Genomic DNA, 24520 nt, shown 5'->3' with positions numbered 1-24520 from the left:
ACGATGGGAGTTGGAGTCCATCAACTTCTGGGGGGGCCTACAAAGTTCCACCTCTGCTCTAAGGTGTACAAAAATAAGAGGTTAAGCATGGATTACCAAAGTATTGGCTTTGGTTCTTAGTATGCAGTTCTAAATCAAGTTGACCCTAGTATATTTCACATGGAAAAAGCATGAGGTAGCTGCCCACTGTTTATTAGGCACTGAATTCTCATGCTCCATCCAAGTTCAAATGAAATCTGCTTCGTGAAGAACATAAAATAAATGGCTGATTCGTCTTCTGCTGTAACACTCAGAGGGCATTCTTGTGCTTGAGAAGCATGCAGCTGGGGCATCTGTTTGCAGACACACAAATACACCATAAGAGTTAAAGGAAAAGATGTGTTTTCTTCAGTAGAAGGACCCTTGCTAGAGCATCTGTCTTGCCTGCAGAAGGTCTCAGGTTCAGTCTCCAGGGTGGAGGAGAGGAGAGACCCCTGTTGAAACCCTGGATAGCTCATAACTTTGCCACACACAAAAAAGGCTTTACAGCTTTTGTGTCTGGATTTTCACTTTTTGAAATAGGGCAGCCCTAGTGTCACACTTGGGCCTCCAGTTTTCACTTCTGGCCCTGCCTGCCGCTGGCAAAAGGGTCCCTGGAGGTTGTCCAGGAGGGAATATAGTCCTCAGACTGGAAAAAGATCTGCTAACCTAGGCCACAATCCAACCCAAAGTAAGCATGCATCTAATTGTATCTCTTGGAGTCCGTGGAACTAACAAACACTTAACTCTGGCCCAATGGTGTCCTTGGCTTTTTTGCACAGAGAGAGGTCCGAGGGTGGGTGGGGCTTCTTCATAAAATTCTTGTTTTTTTTAAAAAAAATTATGCCTGCATGGGAGAAATGTAAACAGCTTACACTGAGAAATAAACGTGGCTCGCTAGCACCTGACTGGCACAAGAGCAGAATTCTAGGTGTCTCTCTCCGTGCAGTCTCCAATGGTGGAACGTGAGATGCCATCATTCTTTAGTGAAACTTAAATCAGCTTTTTCCCTGCAATCGTACCTGCCCCTACCACAATGGAGGTGCATTTAGAAAAACCGGGAGAATTGCAGAGTTTTCTTATTTCACAGTGAGATTTTCCAGCTGAGAAACATTGTTATGCATGTCCCATTACACTCTTAACAGCATTTGCTGATCAGTAATTTATACTGATTTAACAAGGTTTGCTCAAGCAGGGCTGGCCCAGTCATGAAGACAGTTGCCTCTGATGGCCTAACTGAGATCGAAGAGCATGCTGTTCACCATTGCTGCCTCCTACGTGGTTGCCACAAACCCACCTCCTCTGTCACAGGCAGGGTACAGCTGTGGAGAGGGATTGGGTGCAGTGGCGAGTTTTCCTGAAACGGCAAAACGTCCTGGGCCACCCCGGAACTTCAGATTGTAACCTTAGTTTTAGATCTGGAAAATATGGTGTATATTTCACTTCCTGGTCTCCCATGTTTTGAGAATCGTGCCTTCTCTTTACTATAAAGAATGCATTGCTGTGAGCAGTGCCTGTTGATGTGCATTGTTACCTGATCTTGAGTGGATACTGGATACGGTTGCCATTTGCTATGGCAAGAAGCCCTTGGAGAAAGAGTTTATGGATACCTTCCGACCAACAGTTCAGAAATTGTCCATTTTGCTTGCTGTGGCTCCAGCGTGAAACTTCTGAAGCAGCGAAAACAGGAGGTTTCCTGTGCTCTTACTGGTATCACATCGCGGTGCACTTCCTTGGTGAGGTGGAGTCTGCATTCGCCTGTTTCCTGATGCTTTCTGTTTGAAAACAAAATGCAGTTTTCAGATTTCTTGATAGCTGTCTATGCTAAACTAGGCTTGAACAAGAAGTCTGAATTCTTTCCGAGAGATTTTGAGTGATAGCCTTTATTTATTTCTTGCATACATAACAATACTCTTCCTCCAAGGAATTCAAGGTGGCATACATTGTTCTCCACCCCCCACCCCACCCCCATTTTATTCTCGCAGCAACCCTATGAGGTCAGTTATGCCAAGACGCAGTGACTGGCCCAAGGTTGCCCAGTAGGGATTTGAACCCAGATCACACACGTCCTAGTGCAACACACTAAACAGTACAACGCATTTACTGAACAATAAGGAACGAGGCTTAAGCATGCCTTCTATTTACAGGATATAAAATTCAGCTGACACTGATAGATAGGTTGGATAGCCCAGATAATCTCATGCAAAGCCAGGTGATCCTTACCTGCCAAGTCTCTTCTTCCGATGCCCACCAGGCCTTCATACAGTCCTTTGACTGGGTTTTCCCCTGCCATAATCACGCTATGGAGCCAAATGAGCAACATCCTATGACCGTGTTCTCTGTAGCTTTTGCTGCCTAGAAAGAAGAACGGGGGATAGCAGGCGCGCACACAAATACAAAGACCCTTAAATGATTCATAGTGTCTTATGGCATAAGTGTGCAGAGTGGTTAGCTGTGGACTTGACTTGGAATAGTCACAACCAGATTCTTTGTTATAGGAAAAATGCCTACGATTTGGGACAGGGCTCACCACCTTGGGAGAATACTATCTACCACAGCTGTCACCATCTCCGTGTCCTCCAGCTGTTTTGGATTACAGTGCTATCAGGCTGTGGCTGATGAGAGATGATCACCCAAAACAGCTGGAAGACCCCAGGGCCACATTTACACCACACATTTAAAGCAGTATGGTAGCACTGTTTAGTCATGGCTTCCCCCAAAGGATCCTGGGAAGTGTAGTGTGTCAAAGGGTGCTGAGAGTTGTGAGGAGACCCCTATTCCCACCACAGAGCCACAATTCCCGGAGTGGTTTAACAATCACCTCAGGGAACTCTGGGAACTGTAGTTTGGTGAGGGGACTAAGGGTCTCCTAACAACCTTCAGCACTCTTAACAAATGGTAGCTCCCAGTATTATTTTGGGGGTAGCCATGACTGTTAAGTTACCATAGTGCTTTAAGTATATATTGTGTAAATGTGGCCAAGGTTGGCAAAGGCTGATCCTGGAGAGCAGTTGTTTGAGAAGGCAGGGGGGTTCCTTTCACAAACCTCCAAGCACCTCCTCCTTACTTCACAAATTTGCTTCTAATATCAGGCTATTGATTCTGTCTTTAAAAGTGTTCCCCAAACATTTTGATCGGTGAGGGGCAAAGTTTTACTGTTTACACGCTCAGGCACTGGGATTAAGCTGACCTCAAAGCACCACTCTCTGTGCTTTCTGCCTAAGTTGAAGCCCTCCATTGGCAGCTGGCAAGTGACTCATGCAGAGAGGCAGCAGGGAGCCTCTCAGAAAACCCTCCTACATGCCTTCTGTGTGAGTGATCGGGGATGGACTGTTAATTGCTTTGCACACAGAAGGTTCCTGGTTCAATCTCCAGGTAGGTAGGAGCTGGGAAACACTCTTCCTAAAAGTGCACGGGCAGGTGCTTAGTCTAAGCAACCGACCTACCTGCCCACTGGTGCTCAATGGCTCTGATATGAGCCTCGGTGAATTTCCAGTAATGTGCCAGCTTCTTCCACTCATTGGGTTTGAGGTATTTGGTCGCAAGCCTCCACATGACGGAGCGGATGTGCTGCGTCTCCATCCGGTGGTCCTGCTTGAAGGTTAAGTGCTTGGCTACCCAGGAGTCGGAGTCGCTGTTCAGATTATCCTACAAAAAAGTGGCAAGAGCTGATTCACTGCTAACTTTCCCCCCAAAATTTAATTTCCCCTACTACTGACAAATGTTTTCTCCAAGCTGTCTATGATGGCTCTAAGTGGGGTGCAGAGTGAAGGAGGTGCCTGCCTGCTGAATTTGCTTGCTGATCAGAAGGTCGGCGGTTCGAATCCCTGTGACAGGGTGAGCTCCCGTTTCTCTGTCACAGCTCCTGCCAACCTAGCAGTTCGAAAGCACACCAGTGCAAGTAGATAAATAGGCACCACTGTGGCGGGAAGGTATACGGTGTTTCCGTGTGTTCTGGTTTCCGTCACAGTGTTCCATTGTGCCAGAAGCAGTTTAGTCCTGCTGGCCACATGACCTGGAAAGCTGTCTTGAATAAATGCTGGCTCCCTCAGCCTGAAAGCGAAATGACCGCCGCAACCTCATAGTCAGCTTTGACTGGATTTAACCGTCCAGGGGTCCTTTACCTTTTACCTGGTGCTTCTAACCATTGATGGGCAACTTCAAGGCCCCCTTTCCTTTTCTCCTGCCTTAGAGTTCTTTATCTTCACATTTGGACCAGACAGCCATTCAAATGGAAGACACCTTTAAACATAAGGCTGCCTCTGACAGATCTTCAAAAAGAGGACCATCCTCTGTAAAGCAAGGACACATGGCCACCTCATCACATGCTTTGCCCTTGCCAAGAGCACACTCTTCTTTGTCATCTCTACTCGAGCCAAACTGACCTCTCCTTTCGTTCATAGCACCTGCACTGCTTATCAACATTCTGTTGCTGACACCTTTCCCTTCAGCAGCTATATCTGTGAACATTCCATTCCCACAAGCCCATAGATAGATAGAGATAGAGATAGAGAGATAGAGATACACACACACACACACACACACACACACACACACACACTCACTCACTCGTACCTTGGATCCCGAACACTGCAAATCCTGAAGTGAGTGTTCCAGTTTGCAAACATTCTTTGGAACCCAAATGTCCGACAGGGCTTCTGTGACTTCCAATTGGTTGCAGGAGCTTCCTGCAGCCAATCAGGAGCCGCGCTTTTGTTTTCGAAGGTTCTGGAAGTCGAACGGACTTCTGGAACTAATTTTGTTTGACTTCTGAGGTACCACTGCATACATGAATGTTTGGATATTCCATAATGCCCACCTACCTTTTCCCATTTGTAAAACCTATCTGCTTTGATGATCATGTCAGCCAGGTTGATGTGGTTGCCACGGGCAGCAATATCTAGGGATGTTTTACCTTGCTGAAATCAAAGGTAAGAGCAGAAGAAGGAAACATTATTTTATTATTATTTAGCAAAACTTATACACTGCTTGATGGTAATAAAACCACTAAGTGCTTTGCAATGAATATTAAGATTATCGATAAAAAGCTTAAAAACAAGTAATTAAAAACATGTAAAAGACCATTAAAATAAGACAAGTTGAAAACACATCAGCCACTATGTGTCTGGATAGACTTTCCAAATCTCACAGCAATAATCGCACAACAGCATTAATTTATCACTTTCTTAAATGAACAAATAGTATTTAGCTCATAAAATTATATACCACTTGATAGTAAGGAAGAAAGCTCCAAGTGGTTTGACTTCTGATATATATATATATGGCCCATTTTCCACTGATGATAGATGCATAATATGACCTTGTAATATTACTTCTGGAGAGCAACCTGCAAGGAATTGCTTCAGGGATGGAAATGTGTTTTTGTCCAAATTTTGAACACAGGACCAGGCAAATTTCATAAGCTCCCTGCAGCAAGTGAAAAAAGGAATCCAATTGGAAGGAGGAGAGAGAGAAAGGTTCTGTCGTTTGGGGCTCATTCACCCATGCACAGTCGTATGAAAGCTGCCTAATGTGCTTGGTCCATTGCCGGGTCATGCCATTCCAACTTTGCAACATTGCTCTGCTTTGCGGCTCCTCTGCAAGGCTCTGGCAAAAACCACGGTGGGGGATTCAGGAGAGACAACAAATGAAAACATACCAACCAACCAAATAACACAGCGCTTGGCTAAACTACAGAATTCCCCACCACAAAGACATAGTAGTGTCTGCCAATGTGGATGGCTTTAAAAAGAGGTGAGGTGGATACCTCGAGCATAAGGCTATCAATGCTTACAAATCAGGATGGCATACCACTGAATTCCAGTTCCTGGGAATCACATGGGTTCTTTTCTTTATTAAAACTTCTTTTGCCTTCAATTTCTTCTGAAGTTCAAAATAATATTAATGTTTCCGTTCAAATATCTGTGTGCTGATTGCCTGCATTCTATTCCAACCATGACTGAGAAGGTGCTACTTGTCTGCGATGGAATTATTTACCTTGTCTGTTAGTTTTAAGTTCACCCCAGCGATAAGAATCATCTCAGCAATGTCCTGTCTCCCATGCTCTGCAGCAATATGCAGTGGGCTCTGCTGCCTCTGGGTAAAAACAGAAAATAAGGAGCTAGTATTAATGAGGGCCTATTACTCTATGGTGGAGCACTGACGGTCTTGCAACATTTTGGACATGTAGATCATGTATCAGTGGCATGAAACCATACAGTTTATTTCTTAAAAATAAAATAAAAGCCTTACATTATCAGGGATATCCAGGTCACATTCAGCATCAATTAGGAGTTTAACGATGGCTGGGTGATTCTGTAGCACCGCAATGTGCATAGCTGATGCATTTTGCTGTAAAATGAAGCACACTGATAGTTTTGTGTACAGTTGAAGTGGGGTGAAGCCTGCCTTCTAAGGTACATCCTCTGAGCTAGAAGGTCTGTCTCTTAACATGACAGGATTATTGAATGGAACAGGTACAGAACTCTGCAGGTGTGCAAAGGCATCCATTTTGCTCTGACGCTGGAAAAAGGTTTTAGGGCTAAAAGCCTGAAGGCAGACAGGCCATCAATATATGGCCATATATTCTTTAACACAGGGGTTCCCAAACTTGGATCTCCTTTTGTTTTTGGACTACAACTCCCATCATCCCTAGCTAGCAGGACCAGTGGCCAGGGGTGATGGGAACTGTAGTCCAAAAACAGCTGGAGAGTCAAGTTTGGAAAAAGCTGCTTTAACATCTTGTTTTTGATGCAACTGACTGACATAACTATTCCCTCAGAAACTGTAGCAATGGAAAGCAGCATTATATGAAGCTGTCTTGTATGGAGACACAGTATTTGTCCCTCTTTCTTACTTCTGTGTCTCCTTATTGGCAGCAACATTTCCAAGTTCTCAAGAGGATCCCTTTCTTAGCCTTCCTACCTCTTAGGAACACAACAAAGCTGCCTCATACCGAGTCAAACAATTGTTCCATATAGCTCGGCATTGTCAACATTGACAGACAGCAGCTCTCCAGAATTTTTTCAGAGCTGCTTGGAGATGCTGGGGATTGAACCAGGGACCTGCATGCAAGGCAGCTGCTCTACCACTGAGCTACAGTTCACTGGAAATGTCAGGAACTGACCCTCAGACCTTTTGTATTTTTAAATCATTTTTATTGATTTTCCAATAAAAAACATCCAATTGAAATAAAAAACTAAAATAAAAAAACCCAAATTATAGTCCAAATTATAATTATTAATTTTTTGGAGCTCCCCACGGTCTGGATCTCTGAAGCATATCTCCACATCTCAGTCCTGCCTCTCCTCGTTGTTTCCATATTTTCCACATCTCGATTTTGATGCTTTACTTAATTTTCTGTCCCTGGGTCCACGATTCTCAATCACGTCAAACATCATATACTTTCAACTGTCGAGTACAGCTTTATTAGTATATATTTTTCCAACTGCCTTGTTGACCCTCGGACCTTTTGCATGTAAAGCCAAACAAGTCGTTCCAATTCAGTAAGAGCCAGGTGATTTAGCACAGCACATTAATATCCCCCCGTTTCTTCTGCCATAAAAATGTGGTGAATACTGGGTCTCCCATCCAGCCACTTGACCAGACCTGAGACAAGCTTAGCTTCTGCTAAACAGGTGCACTTTACATCCTCCACTGTTGGAGGAAGGATGCCTTGTTCCCAGTAGCTGGAAGTCGTAAGTGGGAAGAGCACTTGTTCTGCTTGTGAGCCTCCCAGAAGTATCTTGTTGACCAAAGGGAGAACAAGAAGCTGGACTAGAAGGGCACCAGGACCCAGCTGCCAGGTTCTTATTATGTTCTTATGTATTAAGAGCCCTCTGGTGGTGCAAAGGCCAAGAAGTTCTTGTGGGGTGGAATATCACATACGTGATTTGAACCAGATCAACCTTCCCCAATCTGGTACACTCCAAATGCTTTGGACTACAACTCCCAGCAGCCACCAGCTGGCATGTTGACTGGGGCTGATCCAAAACATCTGGAGGGGGCAGCAAGCTGGGGGAAGGGTGTCCTAAACCAGCTTTCACTGCCGCTAACTGAAGGTTGCTGGGAGTTGTAGTCTAACAACATTTGGAGGGAGCCAGTTGACGAAAGCTATCCTAGACAACAATGGCTTGGCTGCTGAGCTGCTTAGCCTTCTTAACTTACAAAGGATGGACTCAATAGACCCAATGGACTCTCATTCCTCCTTTCTTTGCTCAGAGGCACAAAGATGCTGTAGGTGGTACCTGACCAAATGAGCTACTTACGTAATTCAGTGTATCTGTGTGAATTCCTGCATCAATAAGGATCCTGCCCATGATCTCATAGCCATTTTGTGCAGCATAATGAAGGCAGGTCATCTTTTTCTGAGAGAGAGAAAACACCATTCAGACAATACAAGAGACTGTCCATGTGGCCCAAGGTTGCCTTAACTCAATCCCAATTATTGTATTGTTTATCAACTGCCCCCGATAATCCTCAGCATCCTTCAGGGGAGCTAAGATGGGCATCACCTTCCAGTGAGAGCCACTGACCTGAGTTTGGATGTTGACATCACAGCCGGCTTCCAGGAGCAGCTTCATGCAGCCATGATGACCATTTTCAGCAGCCAAGTGCAGGGCGCTCAACCCTTCCTGGGAAGGGAGAAGAAGAGGAGAACCCTGATTGCACTTCTAATTATTTATTATTTCATAAAATGTACATACCATTTGATAGCGCAAAACAAAACAAAACCACAAAGTGGTTTACAAAAATAATTAAACAATGTAATGATCAGTTTAAAAACAACTATTTTAAACTTTCAAAAATAATTAAAACCAACAATAAGCTAAAAACCAGATTGAGACACACCAACATTCTGCATGTCTAAAAACAAAAATGTTTTTAGGAGGTGCCAAAAAGAGAACTCCTGTACCCTCCCTCTCCTTAGCGATCTTGCCATTCAGCTTTTTGAGCTGGGCCAAGAGGTGGCAATATATTTCCTCCAGAAACTGCTGCCAATCAATGACTGAACTCAACCTCCTCCTTCTCTGCTGTCCTCCCCACCTCCACAAATACCTTCATGCTTCTCATACCCTCCAACATCCCGCAGAGGAAAGCCCTGTCTTTCAGGGCCGCGCGCCCAAATGAGTCATGTGACTTGCGAGAGAGCACGGCCTCCCCCAAACGTGAATTTTTCAGGGCCGAGAGCAAGCAAGTGAGCAACTTCCCAACTCCCCTCCCCACTGACCATCCCAGCGCACATGGCAGGAGCAGAGGCAGAAGGAGAAGAGCCTTGGCACCTACCCATACCATATTTTTCCTCCTCTGTTGGGGTCCACATGCTGCAGCTGACGGTTCTGCTCCTTGCTAGAGTGGCATACCTGAGCTGTGGTGCTCAAGGGCAAGAGGAGCACCTGGGGCAACTGCTCTGTGCATCTTTCAGGGCTGCACTTTTGCGGGAGCCAGGTGAATCTTGCGAGAGCATGCCCTCCCCCCCAATGCACATCTTTCGGGGCCACACACTTTCGGAAGCCAAAACCAGGCATCTCATGATCCAATCAGAAGCTGGAGTGGCTTCTGCAATTCCAGGATGCCTTGCTTAAATCAGGACAGTTGACGGGTATGGCTTCTTCATGGTATATTCTTCATACTGAGTGAACTATGTTCCTCAAAGGGTGGTTAGAGTGTCAGATTAGGACCCACAAGGCCATGGGTGGTACCCCATGTTAGCTGGATCCACTGAAATCACAGGAATTTAAGTGTGTTGTATTTCAGTTGGTCTACTCTGAGCACACCTGGTTCAATAGCCCACTCAGGGACAACGACCAATGGGTGGCCTTAGGCTGACCACTAGCTCCCAGCCTAATCTACCTCACAGTCTTGTTGTGAGGATGAAATGGGGAGGACAACTATGTACATCACCTTGAGCGCCTTGAAGGAAAAGGAGGAGATAAATGTAATAAACTAGCAAAGGTCTTCTACTCACCGTATTCTTCTCATCAAGGTTCATTCCTACATCTATAAGCTTCTGCAGCACCTCTGCATGACCATTCTTGGCAGCTAGATGAAGCGCAGTGTTCTTCTCCTGCAAATCAAGGTGACATCCAATAGAAATAAGTGTGGGTGAAAAGTACTAATAATTTAAGGGCCAGTCTAGATGGAGAGGGAAATAAGCAAAGCCCCAAAGGGTGAGGAAGACCCACAGACAACAGCAACTGGACTGAACGGGATGTTGATTCCTGTTCCTTTCCATACCTTGTCTTTGATTCTGCAGGCACAACCTAAGCGAATCAGGAAGTCCACCACCTCCAGTTGCCCATTCTCAGCAGCCAGATGAAATGCCGTCCTGTCCATCTTTAAGGAGAGAAAGGATGAGAGTCATTGTGGTATAGTGGTTATGGTGTCAGACCAGGACCTAGGAGACCAGGGTTCAAATCCACACTTGGCTATGAAGCTCACAGTTATCAGTCACCGCCTGATAACATATTTGAAAAACAAGAAATATTTACAAAAAAAGCCAGTGCCTTAGACTGTTCCAAAAAATTCCCACCTTGTCTTTCTTATCCAGCTGCACATCCTCGAGGTCTTCCATGATGAACTCAATGACCCTGATATGACCTCTTTGGGCTGCACAATGCAACAAGTTGCGTCCATTCTGGGAGGGGGAAAAAAGGAATAGGATTCAGTTCCTGAGATGTGGGGCTAACACACCAACTGTTTTGAACTACAGTGGTACCTCAGATTACATACGCTTCAGGTTACATACGCTTCAGGTTACAGACTCCGCTAACCCAGAAATAGTACCTTGGGTTAAGAACTTTGCTTCAGGATGAGAACAGAAATTGTGCTCCGATGGCGCGGCAGCAGCGGGAGGCCCCATTAGCTAAAGTGGTGCTTCAGGTTAAGAACAGTTTCAGGTTAAGAACGGACCTCTGGAACGAATTAAGTACTTAACCTGAGGTACCACTGTATAGCTCCCATCAGTCCAATTAAACCCAATTGCAAATTCAAATGTATCCCTATCATGTTTTATGACTTCCATGATATTGTATGTGGGCTGGAACTGGTCTGTGACCGAAATAATAAAATTCAATTTCCTTCTATTGTTCTGGCCCCAGCCACCACTGGGTGGGTCCACCACCCAAAACTTGGCCACAAAGAAAAGCAGCCCTTGGGCTTCCAAGGAGTTCCTCACTCCTGATCTAGTATCCCTGAGCAATATATTTTTAAGAGAGGAAGTATGACGAACTTATTGAAGACGGGAATTCCAGGAATGGAGGCGGACGAGGACAAAGCAGTCAACTCTTCCTCCTTGGAGTTGCATGAACTTTCCCCTGAACTTTACAGCCACCACACTCTCGTTGAGTGCCAAAAATATCCTCCATGCTTATCTTTTACAGCCATCATTTAATGCTTTACTCCTCCTAAGTTATTTATTATAAAAATATACAGGCTTGCCCTTCCGGCTATGTATGCTTTACACAGTTCCAAACTTGCCCCGCTGAGCAAACACCACCTGCCCACACAGGACGACTGGGTGCTCCCGACTAAGAGCCCCCAGCTGCTCTGAGGCTACTTTCGCAGCCACTTCCTCGTGCCTTAGGAGACATGCATCTCCGAGTGGTTTCAGCCCAGGCCAAAGGAACTGCATGCATCCGATAAAGGCCATTGGGTTTAAGACTGGTCATTGCAAACATTTGCATTAGGCTGGCAGGCAGTGGGGGCAGGAAGGAGAGAGGAACTTGTGGAGCAAATGATGCACCAGGCAATTTACATCCCCCAGTTTCCAGTGCATTTTACCATTACTTTCCTCAGTGTAGACAGTCCAAGGCTTTCTTGGGAAGCGTGTTTGCTATGCAAGAGCCCCAATCCACTGTAAATGTACATCCCAAGGCAGTGGCGTAGCGTGGGTTGTCAGCACCCGGGGCAAGGCAAGTAATTTGCGCCCCGTAACCCGTGGATATGCGCCCCCTAACCCGTGGATTTGCGCCCCCTAACCTGTGGATTTGCCCTAACCCCAGATGTTGCGCCCGGTGCGGCCGGCCCCCCCTGCACCCCCCACGCTACGCCACTGTCCCAAGGGAAGATCTACACCACACATTTAAAGCACACTCAACAAACATTTAGAGCACGTGACGTCCCCCAAGGACTCATGGGAACTGTTGCTTAAGGTTGATGGGAACCATAGCTCTGTCGGGGTGAAACTACCATTCCCATGATTCTTTGAGAGACGCCATGTGCTTTAACTGTACCATTTGGATCTTCCTTTAAATTTGCCGGTCACAGTGCAACCTGAATTTGCTGAATTTCCACCTGCAAATTAGTGAGGGCAGTATTCAACTGAGTTTTACTTGGAGTAGGTCCATTAATTTCAGTGGGTCTACCCTCAGTAAGACTGAATTGACTACCACTCTGACTGCCTGGAAACGCCCTAAATTGCTTATTCAGATTTTAAACTTTTTAAAATTTATAGACTCTCCAATCAACTCACACATGCAGTCAAAAGGTAATGAAGGAATCTCTCTCTCTGTCATACAAAGCTGTTAATACCAGGGAGCCAAGGAACGATGCCATACCTTGTTTTGGCAGTTGATTTTGGCACCAGCAGTGACAAGGATCTGAAGGACACGGAGGTGGCCAAACCAGGCGGACAAGAGGAGGGCGTTCATCCCAAACTGGGTAGCCAGAGAGAGACAGAAGAAAGGTCATCTTGGGTCTGGAATAAAATGGCAGTTAGTCCTTGCTCAATTTGCCTAGGAGAAGGTTGTGTGTTCTAGGGATATAGGAAGCTGCCTTACACTGAGACAGACCTTTCGGCCCATCTAACTCAGTATTGTCTACACTGACTGGCAGTAGCTTGCCAGGCTTTCAGACGAGGACTATTTCCTGGTCTTACCTGGAAATGCTGGGGTTTGACCCTGGGACCTGGTTGTATTTTTCTAAAAATACATCCTGGTTTAGCATATGCCTATAATAAACTGTATGGGATGCGGGTGGCACTGTGGGTTAAACTACAGAGCCTAGGACTTGCCGATCAGAAGGTTGGCGGTTCGAATCCCTGCGATGGGGTGAGCTCCCGTTGCTCGGTCCCTGCTCCTGCCAACCTAGCAGTTCAAAAGCACGTCAAAGCGCGAGTAGATAAATAGGTGCCGCTCCAGGAGGGAGGTAAACGGCGTTTCCGTGTGCTGCTCTGGTTTGCCAGAAGCGGCTTAGTCATGCTGGCCACATGACCCAGAAGCTGTACGCTGGCTCCCTCGGCCGATAAAGCGAGATGAGTGCTGCAACCCCAGAGTCGGTCACGCCTGGACCTAATGGTCAGGGGTCCCTTTACCTATAATAAACTGCTGCCAAAGTGATGTCACATTGCATTTTAGCATTTGTGACTCGCTGCCTTGTACTTTGTATGTGGCACTTCTAAAAATGCTGGTTAAGTCCATGGCAGTGAACGTCTACCATCATCGTATGCAGAAGAGCCAGTTGCCCTACTGGTGGTGCTGGGAGTTGTTGCCCAAAACATTTGAAGGGCACCAGTTTCAGGAAGGCTATCCCTGAGCCTCCATCATTCATTGCCGCCTTTTGAAAAGAACCTTAATTTTTTATGACACATTCATTTTTCACTTCCCTGTATTTTACCACCTGTATTGGTGGCTAAACATTTTAAACAAATAAACCAAGCAAGCTTCTTGGAGGAGGTTCTCATTCAAAGCAACCAAGGAGCTGGGTTTTAAGAGGCCAGCCGCATTTCACACAGATGCAAGAGTTGAGATCCTCCTCAAGCTTACGTTGTCCTCGTCATTCACAGAGGCATCGTGGTCTAGGAGAAGACGGACGGCCTGTTCGTGACCTGCTCCCGCAGCCCAGTGGAGAGCGGTCCTGTCTATCTGGAAAAGAAGGACAAGGTTAAGTAGGGGGAAGAAAAGGATGCAGAACACGTGGGTGGGTGCTGGCAAACTGCTGTCAGTGCCCCCCAGCCACGCCTTCCCTCTGCGACTAAATATTCATTTATTTTACATTCTATCCCATCTTTCCTCCATCATCTAACTTCTCTGCAAAGAAATCAGGATGAACACTCAATAAACCTAGAAGCACCCAGTGCCGGAATTATGTATAAGCTAAACAAGCTATAGCTTAGGGCCCCACTCTTTTGGGAGCCCCTAAAAAAAGTAAAGGGAAAAACAACAACCGGATGTACGTTTCCAAAATATAAGATAAAAAAAATAAAAATAAAACCTACATACAGCAACAGTGTTTTGTGTTGTGTATGGACCAATCGGGTCCATAAATTACCATATAGCATATATTCAACACAAAAAACAGCGACAATTTGTTGACAAAGGACAGCTGGACATATAAAGGGCCCCATTATGTTCAATAGCTTAGGGCCTCATCAAACCTAAATCCAGCCTCAGAAGCACTCATAGTTTCTGGGTGTCCTTTTTTCATCCTCCCTCCTGATGCCTTTTCCTTTTGTGCCACATCTTTCGCACTGCAAGTCTCGTAAGCTGCTCTGGGAGCTTTTGTGGCTGAAGAGTGGGATAGAAATGCTCAGCATGATAATTAAAAAATATATTTGGGGCTGATTTGGCTTTGGGGCTAGCTTAGTGCATATAGAGGGTGGGACGCGGGTGGCGCAGTGGGTTAAACCACAGAGCCTAGGACTTGCCAATCAGAAGGTCGGCGGTTCGAATCCCCACAACGGGGTGAGCTCCCATTGCTCGGTCCCTGCTCCTGCCAACCTAGCAGTTCGAAAGCACTTCAAAGTACAAGTAGATAGATAGGTACTGCTCCACCGGGAAGGTAAACGGTGTTTCCGTGCACTGCTCTGGTTCGCCAGAAGCGGCTTAGTCATGCTGGCCACATGACCCAGAAGCTGTACGCTGGCTCCCTCGGCCAATAAAGCGAGATGAGCGCAGCAACCCCAGAGTCGGTCACTACTGGACCTAATGGTCAGGGGTCCCTTTACCTTTAGTGCATATAGAACACTGGAGGGAGAGTTTGGTGACAGAAAAGATGTCCCTTTCCCTCCCGACCCCATTTCAGCTTTGCTGTTCAAGGAGATTGGGGAAAGTCTCACGACAGAATTCTTGGGTCTACAGTGGTACCTCGGGTTAAGAACTTAATTCGTTCTGGAGGTCTGTTCTTAACCTGAAACTGTTCTTAACCTGAGGTACCACTTTAGCTAATGGGGCCTCCCACTGCTGCCGCGCCACCGGAACACAATTTCTGTTCTCATCCTGAAGCAAAATTCTTAACCCAAGGTACTATTTCTATTTAGCAGAGTCTGTAACCTGAAGCGTCTGTAACCTGAGGTACCATTGTACTTGGTTTTGCTTTGTTCTCCTGCAACCCAAAACGTCCCTGTGTTCCAACCGTGAAGAGTCTAGATAAGATGTGGCAAACCTGTGTGCCATCAAGATGTTCCCGGATAGCGTCAGTGAGCATGGCCAAGGGCAAGGGATGATGGGAGATGTAGTTCAGCAACATCCAGAGGGACACAGGTTCATCACCTCAATTCAGATTTCTGGGGAAGAGCCCGCAACATTATCTGGACCCCATCCCCTGTAAGCACCTACATTATTCTTGGCCTTGACATCCACCCCTCTCTTGATCAGGTCAATCATCCGTGCTGTGTTGTTCCGCTTTGCCGCATCGTGAAACTCTTTCTCCGAAAGAAGCACTTGGGAAGAAAAACAGGGCATGGTGGTGTTAATGATGTTTACAATGCAGGTTGTAAGATGGAAAAACACAGAAATTAAATCCTAGGGGGAGCTGGGTACATATTGTTGACTGCAAGGAGGTGCCCGTTGAACAGATGGAACAGATGGTCCACCACAGTTAGCTTGGACCTCAGTCAGTCTCAGAGGGTGGATCATTCTGTTATGGACCCGTGCTAGGAAGCCATCGGAAGCAGAATTGCCTGCCTCCAGCAAAACCTCATTGGACAGAGCAAAGTCAGATCAGGGACTCGCACAAGACCCAACGGGCATCCTCCAGGGCAGCAGACAGCAACACAGGGCAGAAGGTTTCTCACCCTAACATGAAGGTTGAGCACAATGAAAGCCAAATTGGAATGGAGACAGTGCCAGAATGTAGGAAACATAGAAGGGTTGCCTCAGGTTGAACCAGATCATTGGTCCACCTAGCTCAGAATTATCAACATTGACTGGTTCAGAGGCAGCGAGTCCCTCTCAGCTCTATCTACAGATGCTGCGGCACCCCTCAAAAAACATTTATTTTTAAGACTAAAAAAAGGTAAAGGTACCCCTGCCCGTACGGGCCAGTCTTGACAGACTCTAGAGTTGTGCGCCCATCTCACTCTAGAGGCTGGGGCCAGCGCTGTCCGGAGACACTTCCGGGTCACGTGGCCAGCGTGACATCGCTGCTCTGGCGAGCCAGAGCTGCACACGGAAACGCTGTTTACCTTCCCGCTAGTAAGCGGTCCCTATTTATCTACTTGCACCCGGGGTGCTTTCAAACTGCTAGGTTGGCAGGCGCTGGGACCGAGCAGCGGGAGCGCACCCCGCCGCGGGGATTCGAACCGCCGACCTTTCGATCGGCAAGCCCTAGGCGCTGAGGCTTTTACCCACAGCGCCACCCGCGTCCCTATTTTTAAGCCACTTAATATTGAAATATCCAAGCTTTGAACAGGAACAGCAGCGTAGCGTGGGTTGTCAGCACCCGGGGCAAGGCAAGTAATTTGCGCCCCCTAACCCGTGGATTTGCGCCCCCTAACCTGTGGATTTGCGCCCCCTAACCCATGGATTTGCCCTAACCCCAGATGTTGCGCCCGGTGCGGCCGGCCCCCCCTGCACCCCCCACGCTACACCACTGAACAGGAATATATAAAAATACAACTAAGTATGATCTGAGGGCTTTAGAAGGAAATGCCCATCAGCAAGGTGAAACAGAGATATTTATTTACACAGGATGACTAGTACTTATAAGTTATAATAAACTAGAGGTAGTATAAACTGCAGCTTTCATAAAACACACACACAGACACTGACAGGGCAGGGGTGGATTTACACAGCACACAGGTTTCTGGAACTTTATGCCCTTGCCTTCTTGTGTTTTCAAAAGCTGTGAGACAAGTATAAAGTCAACTGAAGGGAACTGTAAAAAGCGTATGGGGGGGGGAGGGGAAGGGTGGTGGAGGGAGAACTATTGTTAAATTCACAGTCATGCTTCAGGAAGAAGCAGATTTAAAGCAGTTATTAACAAAAGGAATTTGGTAAGATGTACCTATAAAACTATATAAAGATTCTCTTTTGGGATAAACAAATAGGTTGGTGCTTTATTAAGAATTATAATGAGCGAGACACCTTTGGGATAATCCACTCTTCATATTATATACAGTGATACCCTGGTCCTCAAATGCCTTGGTACTCAAACAACTTGGAACCCAAACACTGCAAACTCGGAAGTAAGTGTTCCAGTTTGCAAACCTTTTTCAGATGCCGAACATGCTCTGTTTTTAGTGTTACGCTTCCTATTTGATTGCCACACTTCTGTTTTGAGTGTTACGCTGAGGTCAGTCTGTTTTTGCTATTTATTTTGTGTTTTTGTGGCTCTTTTTTGTTTGTTTTTGTGACTGTGTGGAACCCAGTTCAGCTACTGATTAGTTGCTTGTGTGACTGCAGTGCATTGTTTATTGCTTTCATTTTATGGATCAACGGTCTTGTTAGATAGTAAAATTCATGTTAAAGTGCTGTTTTATGGGTTGTTTTTAAAAGTCTGGAATGGATTAATCCATTTTGCATTACTTTCCATGGGAAAGCGTACCTTTGTTTTGGGACGCTTTGGTTTTGGAACGGACTTCCGGAACGGATTAAATTTGAGAAGTTAATGGAGACAAATTCATGGGGAATAAGGCAGTCCATGGCTACTCACCACAATGGCTATACAGTGGTATATTGGGTTAAGAACTTAATTCATTCTGGAGGTTCATTCTTAACCTGAAACTGTTCTTAACCTGAAGCACCACTTTAGCTAATGGGACCTCCCGCTGCCGCTGGAGCATGATTTCTGTTCTCATCCTGAAGCAAAGTTCTTAACCCGAGGTACTATTTCTGGGTTAGCAGAGTCTGTAACCTGAAGCGCCTGTAACCTGAAGCGTCTGTAACCCGAGGTACCACTGTCTTACTTGCACAGTATGCATCTATATTCCTGTTGCTGGGAATCACAAGCAGAGAGGGCAGCGCTGTTGCACTCAGGTCTTGCATGTGGGCTTCCTAATGGGGCATCTGCGAGGCCACTGTGAGAACAGAATAGGGGACTGGCCATCTGTCACAGATGCTTTAGCTGAGATTCCTGCATTGAAAGGAGTTGCGTCAGATGACCTCGGAGTCTCTTCCAACTATACTCTTCTATGACTCAATGGGCCATTGACCTGAGCCAGCAGGGCTCTCCTGTTCTTAAAGACTGTACCTGCTGCAGACGTCATATATCAAGGGTGGATCTTGTACATAAACTTAGATGGCTTTAGAAGGAGGTTAGACAAATTCATATAACAATAAAGCTAAACATACTGGTGCAGCAATAAAACTGCTAGCACATTTGCAAAGCTAAGCAGGGTCCCAATGTGGTTTTGTGGCCTGTGGCTGGCACAGGCCACAAAACCACAGCTCGCCCCTATACACGAAGCCAAGCCAGAGCACAACTAAATGCAGTACAGCCATCTTCTCAGAAAAACTCTTCACAAAGTTCAAGAGGTCAAGACACAAAGGCTTTAGCAACTAATCCACACCTATGACCCACCTAAGTGGTACTCAGGATATCACTCAAGAAATCACTCAAGATATCCCTCAAGCAATTAAGGAACAAAAGAAGAAAAGGCACACTAGCCTGGGAACTTCCTCTCTGCCCAGAACATTGGAGGCTATACACCACACCCCTCAACAGTATTTATAGGAACTCAAACACTGAGATCCTGCTCTGTTCCAGTAACAAGAAGCCGAAAGCACCAGCCTGAAGATGACGAGTGAGACCTCGTCGAAACGTCGCCTAGACACCCCAACTTTTACACGGGAAGACACCCGAGGACACCAAAACCTGCATATATATATATATATATATATATATATATATATATATATATGTATATAGTGTGTGTGTGTGTGTGTATATATATATATATATATATATTAATAATAAAAGTACATAAATATAAATAAATAGGTAGGTTTCCTAACATCTCATGGCACCCTTAAGAAGCAATGGCTCACATAAATATTTGGGGGAAGCTATAGCTGTGGGTTAAACCACAGAGCCTAGGACTTGCCGATCAGAAGGTCAGCGGTTCGAATCCCCACAACAGGGTGAGCTCCCATTGCTCGGTCCCTGCTCCTGCCAACCTAGCAGTTCGAAACCACGTCAAAGTGCAAGTAGATAAATAGGTACCACTCCAGCGGGAAGGTAAACGGCATTTCCGTGCACTGCACTGGTCCGCCAGAAGCAGCTTAGTCCTGCTGGCCACATGACCCGGAAGCTGTACGCCGGCTCCCTCGGCCAATAAAGCGAGATGTGCGCCGCAACCCCAGTCGGTTATGACTGGACCTAATGGTCAGGGGTCCCTTTACCTTTATAGCTGTTTAAAGTGGTATCACAGTGCTTTTAAATTGAAGCAACCGCAGACACCCAATTAATTAGCTAACCAATGGGTATCTGTGCAATAATCACCAACAACTGTTTTTTGAAGAGGCTGCCAGAGTGGCCAATGCAGTAACATTCAGATGTTGTTGGGCATCAGTTCACATCACTCACTCCTTGAGAGCAAAGACAAAGCTCAGGGATGATGGGAAATGTAGTCCAACAGCAGCTTGTTATTGAAATAGCTATTTTTCTCTCTGTGTGTGCACGTCCATGGGTGTGTAATCAGGATTGGGACCTCAGCATGCAGCTAGATAGGGCTTTTTTTAACCCTCTGTGGTCCTGATGAAAATTAACCCCCTGCACACTTGCTATTTACACTGAAAGGGAAGCTCCCGTTCACCTCACTGGGCAGCTGGGCAAGTAGCTCTTGGGGCGGAAGAGGGTGGGAGAAATCGGGGTGTAAGGTTTGAACTCTCCCTACTCCACATGGACCGTGCTCCAGATCCTGGAGCTCCTCCTCCAAAACTCAAAGGGTGCAGCTACACGTGTACGCCAGGGGGACCAGCAGGCGCGCGCCCACTTCGTGCATCGGCTGTTCCTAATGCAGGCGAATAAATCTGATCCTCACTCAAACAACAACCCCACAAAAGCCCCAACTCTTAGATGAGGAGTCTTAGAGAGAAAGCACAAATAGCTGGAATGCAAGAGCCCCGGCTCAACGGGCTCGAGGACCGGGCTGCCGGGCGAATTCCTGCCCATTTGGGTTAGATCATCCACGAGGAGCGCGCCGAGGAGGCTTTCAGCAGAGGCCCCCTCCCTCCCCCCACACCTCGAAGCCCTAGTTATCCAGTGTCACCCCCCCCCCACGCATCCCACCCCTAACCCCTTTCATTTCGCCGCTTTCCCTTCCGATTGCAACCCCGATTGCACGCTCCTCGGGGCGGGAACTTAAACCTTCGACCGCAGTGGCACTGCCAGCACCGGCCACATTATACAGAGCGACGCCCCACGCGCGAGGAAGTCGGTGGGAAGTCCAAGAGGAGCCCTCGGTTCTTCCTCCACTTTTGCCTCGGACCCCCCCCCCCGCCATCCCCACCCCGCTTCGTCTCTCCTCCCTCCACAGCCCGCACCCCTTTCACTTACGGGTGTCATCCTCGGAAGCCAAGTCGTCCTCCATGGCCCCTGCAAGCTCCTCACGGCCAGAGCATCCCCGCTGTAGCCCGGCCTCCGCTTTCGGAGGCAGGAGAAGCCTGCCTGCCTCTCCTTTGGCTAAACGCAGCAGCAGCAGCAGCAGCAGCAGGCGCCAGGATTTGAACGCGCATCCCTTAAGCCCTGGGCATGGGGCGCGCTCTTCGCAGCTGTGCAGGCTGCGGCGGATAAGATGGTGTCAAATTACTCCATCCGTGGCGGCATCTCCTTCTTCTGCTGCTCCTGCTGCTTTTTCCCTTCTTCTCCTCCTAGCGGGGCTTGTGGGAAATGTGCTTAAAATAGCCTATGAGCCATTGCACAGAAAGGGAGCTGAGCTCCCCTTGGACTTGTCATGGGCGAAGCTGCATTCACACGTGCGCCCTGTCCCCCACTCCACGTCGGTGTCTGGATGAGTGCAGGCTGGGCCCAGCCTCTGGAGAGAGAGGAATTGGCACGTGTGTGTCTAAATATTGAGCAAAGGGGATGCATGAAGAGGTGTGTCTGCCTTCAACTGTCTGGAGAGGTTTCGATTCATCTGTTAATATTGACCTTCCTGTACCTGCCCCGCTCTTGACACGGAAGGTGACGCAGGGAGGTTTACATAGAAGGAAAAAGCAATCATTATTAAAATGCACACACACACAATGCAAAAGACTTCTTAAAAAAGCAGCATGGAATAATCTGGAGGATTTACCCCCTTGCAGAACTACAATTCCCAGCACCCTTAATAAACTACAGTTCCCAAGATTCTTTGAGGCCATGTGCTTTAAATAGATGGTGTGTGCACCCCCATTTTTTGCTTTTCATGTCTTGGATTTATTTATTAAATTTATATCTCACATGTCTTCACGTACATACACACAAACATTTTCACACTTTTTTAATCATAGCTAACATGCAATCACACAGATGATTTATGGAATATACTTTGCATTCTCCATGTTGCAAAACAGATGCAAAAATCAATTTATCTACACATCAGACAGACACCATTTCTGTTGTCTTCTCAGCACCTATTGAAGAACTCCCTTTTCATCAAGGTTTCTAAGTGGAGATCTTTAAATCAGTCTGTATCTGTACTGGATTTGAAAATGGCTTTTTAATATATGGACTTGTTTTTCATTGTATTTATTGTTGATGTTTTTACTGCAAAATCACTTCGAGATATTTTTATGGGAAGTGATTCATAAGTGGACAAACAAACAAATAAAATATCCCTTTCATAATTTATAGTAAACAAGATGTCTTCAACTATATGTGTCTTAAATTCTATTTGTTTATGTGATTTAATTTAGGGGATCTATATCTTACTCCACAGCGGGCTGCCTCCCAGAGTGCCTAACATGACATTTTAATTAGAGATAATTAAATGCAAAAAAGAGATTCATATCAAAACAGCATAAATCCGTAGCTGCAGAAGAAACTTCTAGCCAAATAAATGATACAAACCCAGCAATATTATTCTAGATGTACTTATTAAGAGCTTTCTAGGTAACATAACCATTAAATCAGAATCAAGGAATAGGTACTAGCTTCTAGACTTCTTGTCGTCCAGCTTTATCTAGCTGGACAACAATTTCCATCTGTCCTGATTTTTCTAGACTACTGACTATGCATGCACAAGCATTATTTCATCTTTAAAATTTCTTATTACATGTATAGGAGCTTGAGGTGGCAACTCTCTGTGGTCCTGATGATATGTGTTTCGGTCCACGTACCACTTTGGAAAATATGAATTGTGTAGGTTTGCCACACCCCTAATATTGTGGTCTAAACCACTGAGCCTCTTGGGCTTGCTGATCAGAAGGTCGGTGGTTTGAATCCCTGCAACAGAGTGAGCTCCCGTTGCTCTGTCCCAGCTCCTGCCAACCTAGCAGTTCGAAAGCACACCAGTGCAAGTAGATAAATAGGTACCTGCTGTGGCAGGAAGGTAATCGGCATTTCCGTGTGTTCTGCTTTCCATCACAGTGTTCTGTTGTACCAGAAGCGGTTTAGTGCTGCTGGCCACATGACCCGGAAAGCTGCCTGTGGACAAACGCCGGCTCCCTCGACCTGAAAGCGAGATGAGTGCCTCAACCCCATAGTTGCCTTTGGCTGGACTTAACCATCCAGGGGTCCTTTACCTTTCACCTTTTTTATTGCCACATGTACTGGCTCCACTTGAGACCTTCACATATTCCATGCAAAGGTCTAAAGTTCTTCTGATCCCATCTGGCTGAAGCCTCATCACAGTTGGGAACAGTGGTAAGACACTCAACATGCAAAGGTCTGAAGTGGGAGTGTGTAGGGACAGTGGGACAGACCTGGTGAACACACACCCTTCCTAGTTTAAGCTTCATATGTTCACACATGCTTGACCAGGGCTATTCTCTGTGGATCCTTATGTAACAAACCAGGGGCTGCACCTCTGCTTGTTTCGCTCACCAGTCCCCTACCCCCCACCCCATCAACCACTCTCGCCAAAGCCACCCACCCCTCCCCTTATTCATTTTATTCATTTCATTAAAAATGTATACACTACTTGACTGTAAAACAACAACCAAAAAACCAACATCAAAAGCTGCTTACAAAGACAGGTCATAAAACCGCCCCTTGCTTGTCTCTGTCTTTGGTTTCCCCCTCCTCACGCTCCAAAGCTGCTGCGATGTGAGAGCCCAGTCTGTCATCATGCCATAGTTTGCAGTGTCCCCTGTCAGTGGCCAAGCCAACTGCTGCGTGACGACAGCCTTTCAAGTTTATTGTATGTAAAATATGGCACCATGAGCTCACAAGAGAGGGAGGCATCAGCAAGCTTGTGGGAACCTAAAGGTTTGCAAAATAAATAAATAGAAGAAATCTTAGGGTGGACATAAGTAGGAGGACCACTATTAAAATAGTCTAATGATGACTGAGCACGTTCAGAAGGAATGGGATGTTGACTGAATGGGATGCAACAGAGTGTCCTGGAGAGTAAAAACCATCTGGAACCTTGAAATCTAGTCCTCCACACACTGCAATATTTTGTGGCATGTAATGTATCTGCTTATCTTCTCCTTTGTTCATGCCTGCAGTTGTATCCATCTGTTTCCCACCAGGTGGCAGGAAAGCCTGCAATATAGATGCTTTGAGATAGGAAGACTGACAGGCTGCAAGCAGATTTCAGGACCCTGGGATGCCATTGCGTGGTTCCCAAACTTTAGTAGTGCCTAAGATGGCCTGGTTACATATTTTTATGAGGGTGAGATGTAGTGATTGAGTGAACTGTACCATTTCAAAGTACCCATGGTGGATGGCCCCCTTTCAACAAAACAATTTATTATACAATTAGTACACTTATATACCATCTTTTTGCCAAACCATTCAAGGTGGCTCCTTTGCATTGCCATTTTCAATTTAACCTTTGATGCAAAGGGATATTTGCGATTACAGCAAGTCCTGCTTTGGACAGGCATTCATTTTTGTGAAGATGAATGTTGGAAGCTTCAGGATAGATGAAAAGGCAGGACTTCTTTACAAAGTGCACCGTTAAATAATGGAATCCACTCCTGCAAGTTGTAGGCCACATTCACAGCATACATTTAAAAGCATAGTGATACCATGTTAAACAGCCATGGCTTTCCCCCCAAAATTCCTGGGGAGCGTAATTTGGTAAAGGAGTTGAGAGTTGTTAGGAGACTCCTGTTCCCCCCTAACAGAGCGACAATTCCCAGAGTTCCCTATGACGAAGCAATGACGGTCAAACCATTCTGGGAACTGTAGCTCA

The 24520-nt window shown here is 46.2% G+C and overlaps 1 protein-coding gene across 4 annotated transcripts; it reads right to left on the bottom strand.

Moving 5' to 3' along the window:
* Positions 1–854: 854 nt before the first annotated feature.
* Positions 855–21245, bottom strand: ANKDD1A (ankyrin repeat and death domain containing 1A). Of its 4 annotated transcripts, XM_028705812.2 has the most exons (16): positions 20734–21245; positions 18143–18309; positions 15573–15676; positions 13782–13880; positions 12576–12674; positions 10550–10654; positions 10255–10353; positions 9986–10084; positions 8553–8651; positions 8286–8384; positions 6271–6369; positions 6016–6114; positions 4842–4937; positions 3465–3666; positions 2242–2373; positions 855–1793 (listed from the first exon to the last, which is right to left on the bottom strand). In XM_028705812.2, exons 2-16 carry the CDS (start codon positions 18219–18221, stop codon positions 1732–1734), a joined length of 1572 nt encoding a protein of 523 aa, XP_028561645.2. In that variant the 5' UTR covers positions 18222–18309; positions 20734–21245; the 3' UTR covers positions 855–1731. The 4 variants fall into 4 exon arrangements, with proteins under 4 accessions (XP_028561645.2, XP_028561646.2, XP_028561647.2 ...); XM_028705813.2 differs by lacking the exon at positions 18143–18309 and having other exon boundaries at positions 20734–21237; XM_028705814.2 differs by lacking the exons at positions 18143–18309; positions 20734–21245 and having other exon boundaries at positions 13782–13876; positions 15573–15671.
* Between the last annotated feature and the right edge of the window lie 3275 nt (positions 21246–24520).

The sequence above is a fragment of the Podarcis muralis genome, chromosome 14 (assembly GCF_964188315.1).
Source record: "Podarcis muralis chromosome 14, rPodMur119.hap1.1, whole genome shotgun sequence".
NCBI lineage: Eukaryota > Metazoa > Chordata > Lepidosauria > Squamata > Lacertidae > Podarcis > Podarcis muralis.
Note: the sequence above shows the minus strand (reverse complement) of the source record. Positions and strands in the feature narration are given on the sequence as shown.

Excerpts from the sequence above, each read along its gene's own strand:
- ANKDD1A (XM_028705812.2), bottom strand. The coding sequence starts at position 18,221 with ATGCAAGACCTGAGTGCAACAGCGCTGCCCTCTCTGCTTGTGATTCCC. Across the intron at positions 12,675-13,781 it reads CTGTGAATGACGAGGACAAC|TTTGGGATGAACGCCCTCCT; the intron begins GTAAGCTTGAGG and ends CTGGCTACCCAG. Across the intron at positions 6,370-8,285 it reads ACACAGATACACTGAATTAC|CAAAATGCATCAGCTATGCA; the intron begins GTAAGTAGCTCA and ends TTCATTTTACAG.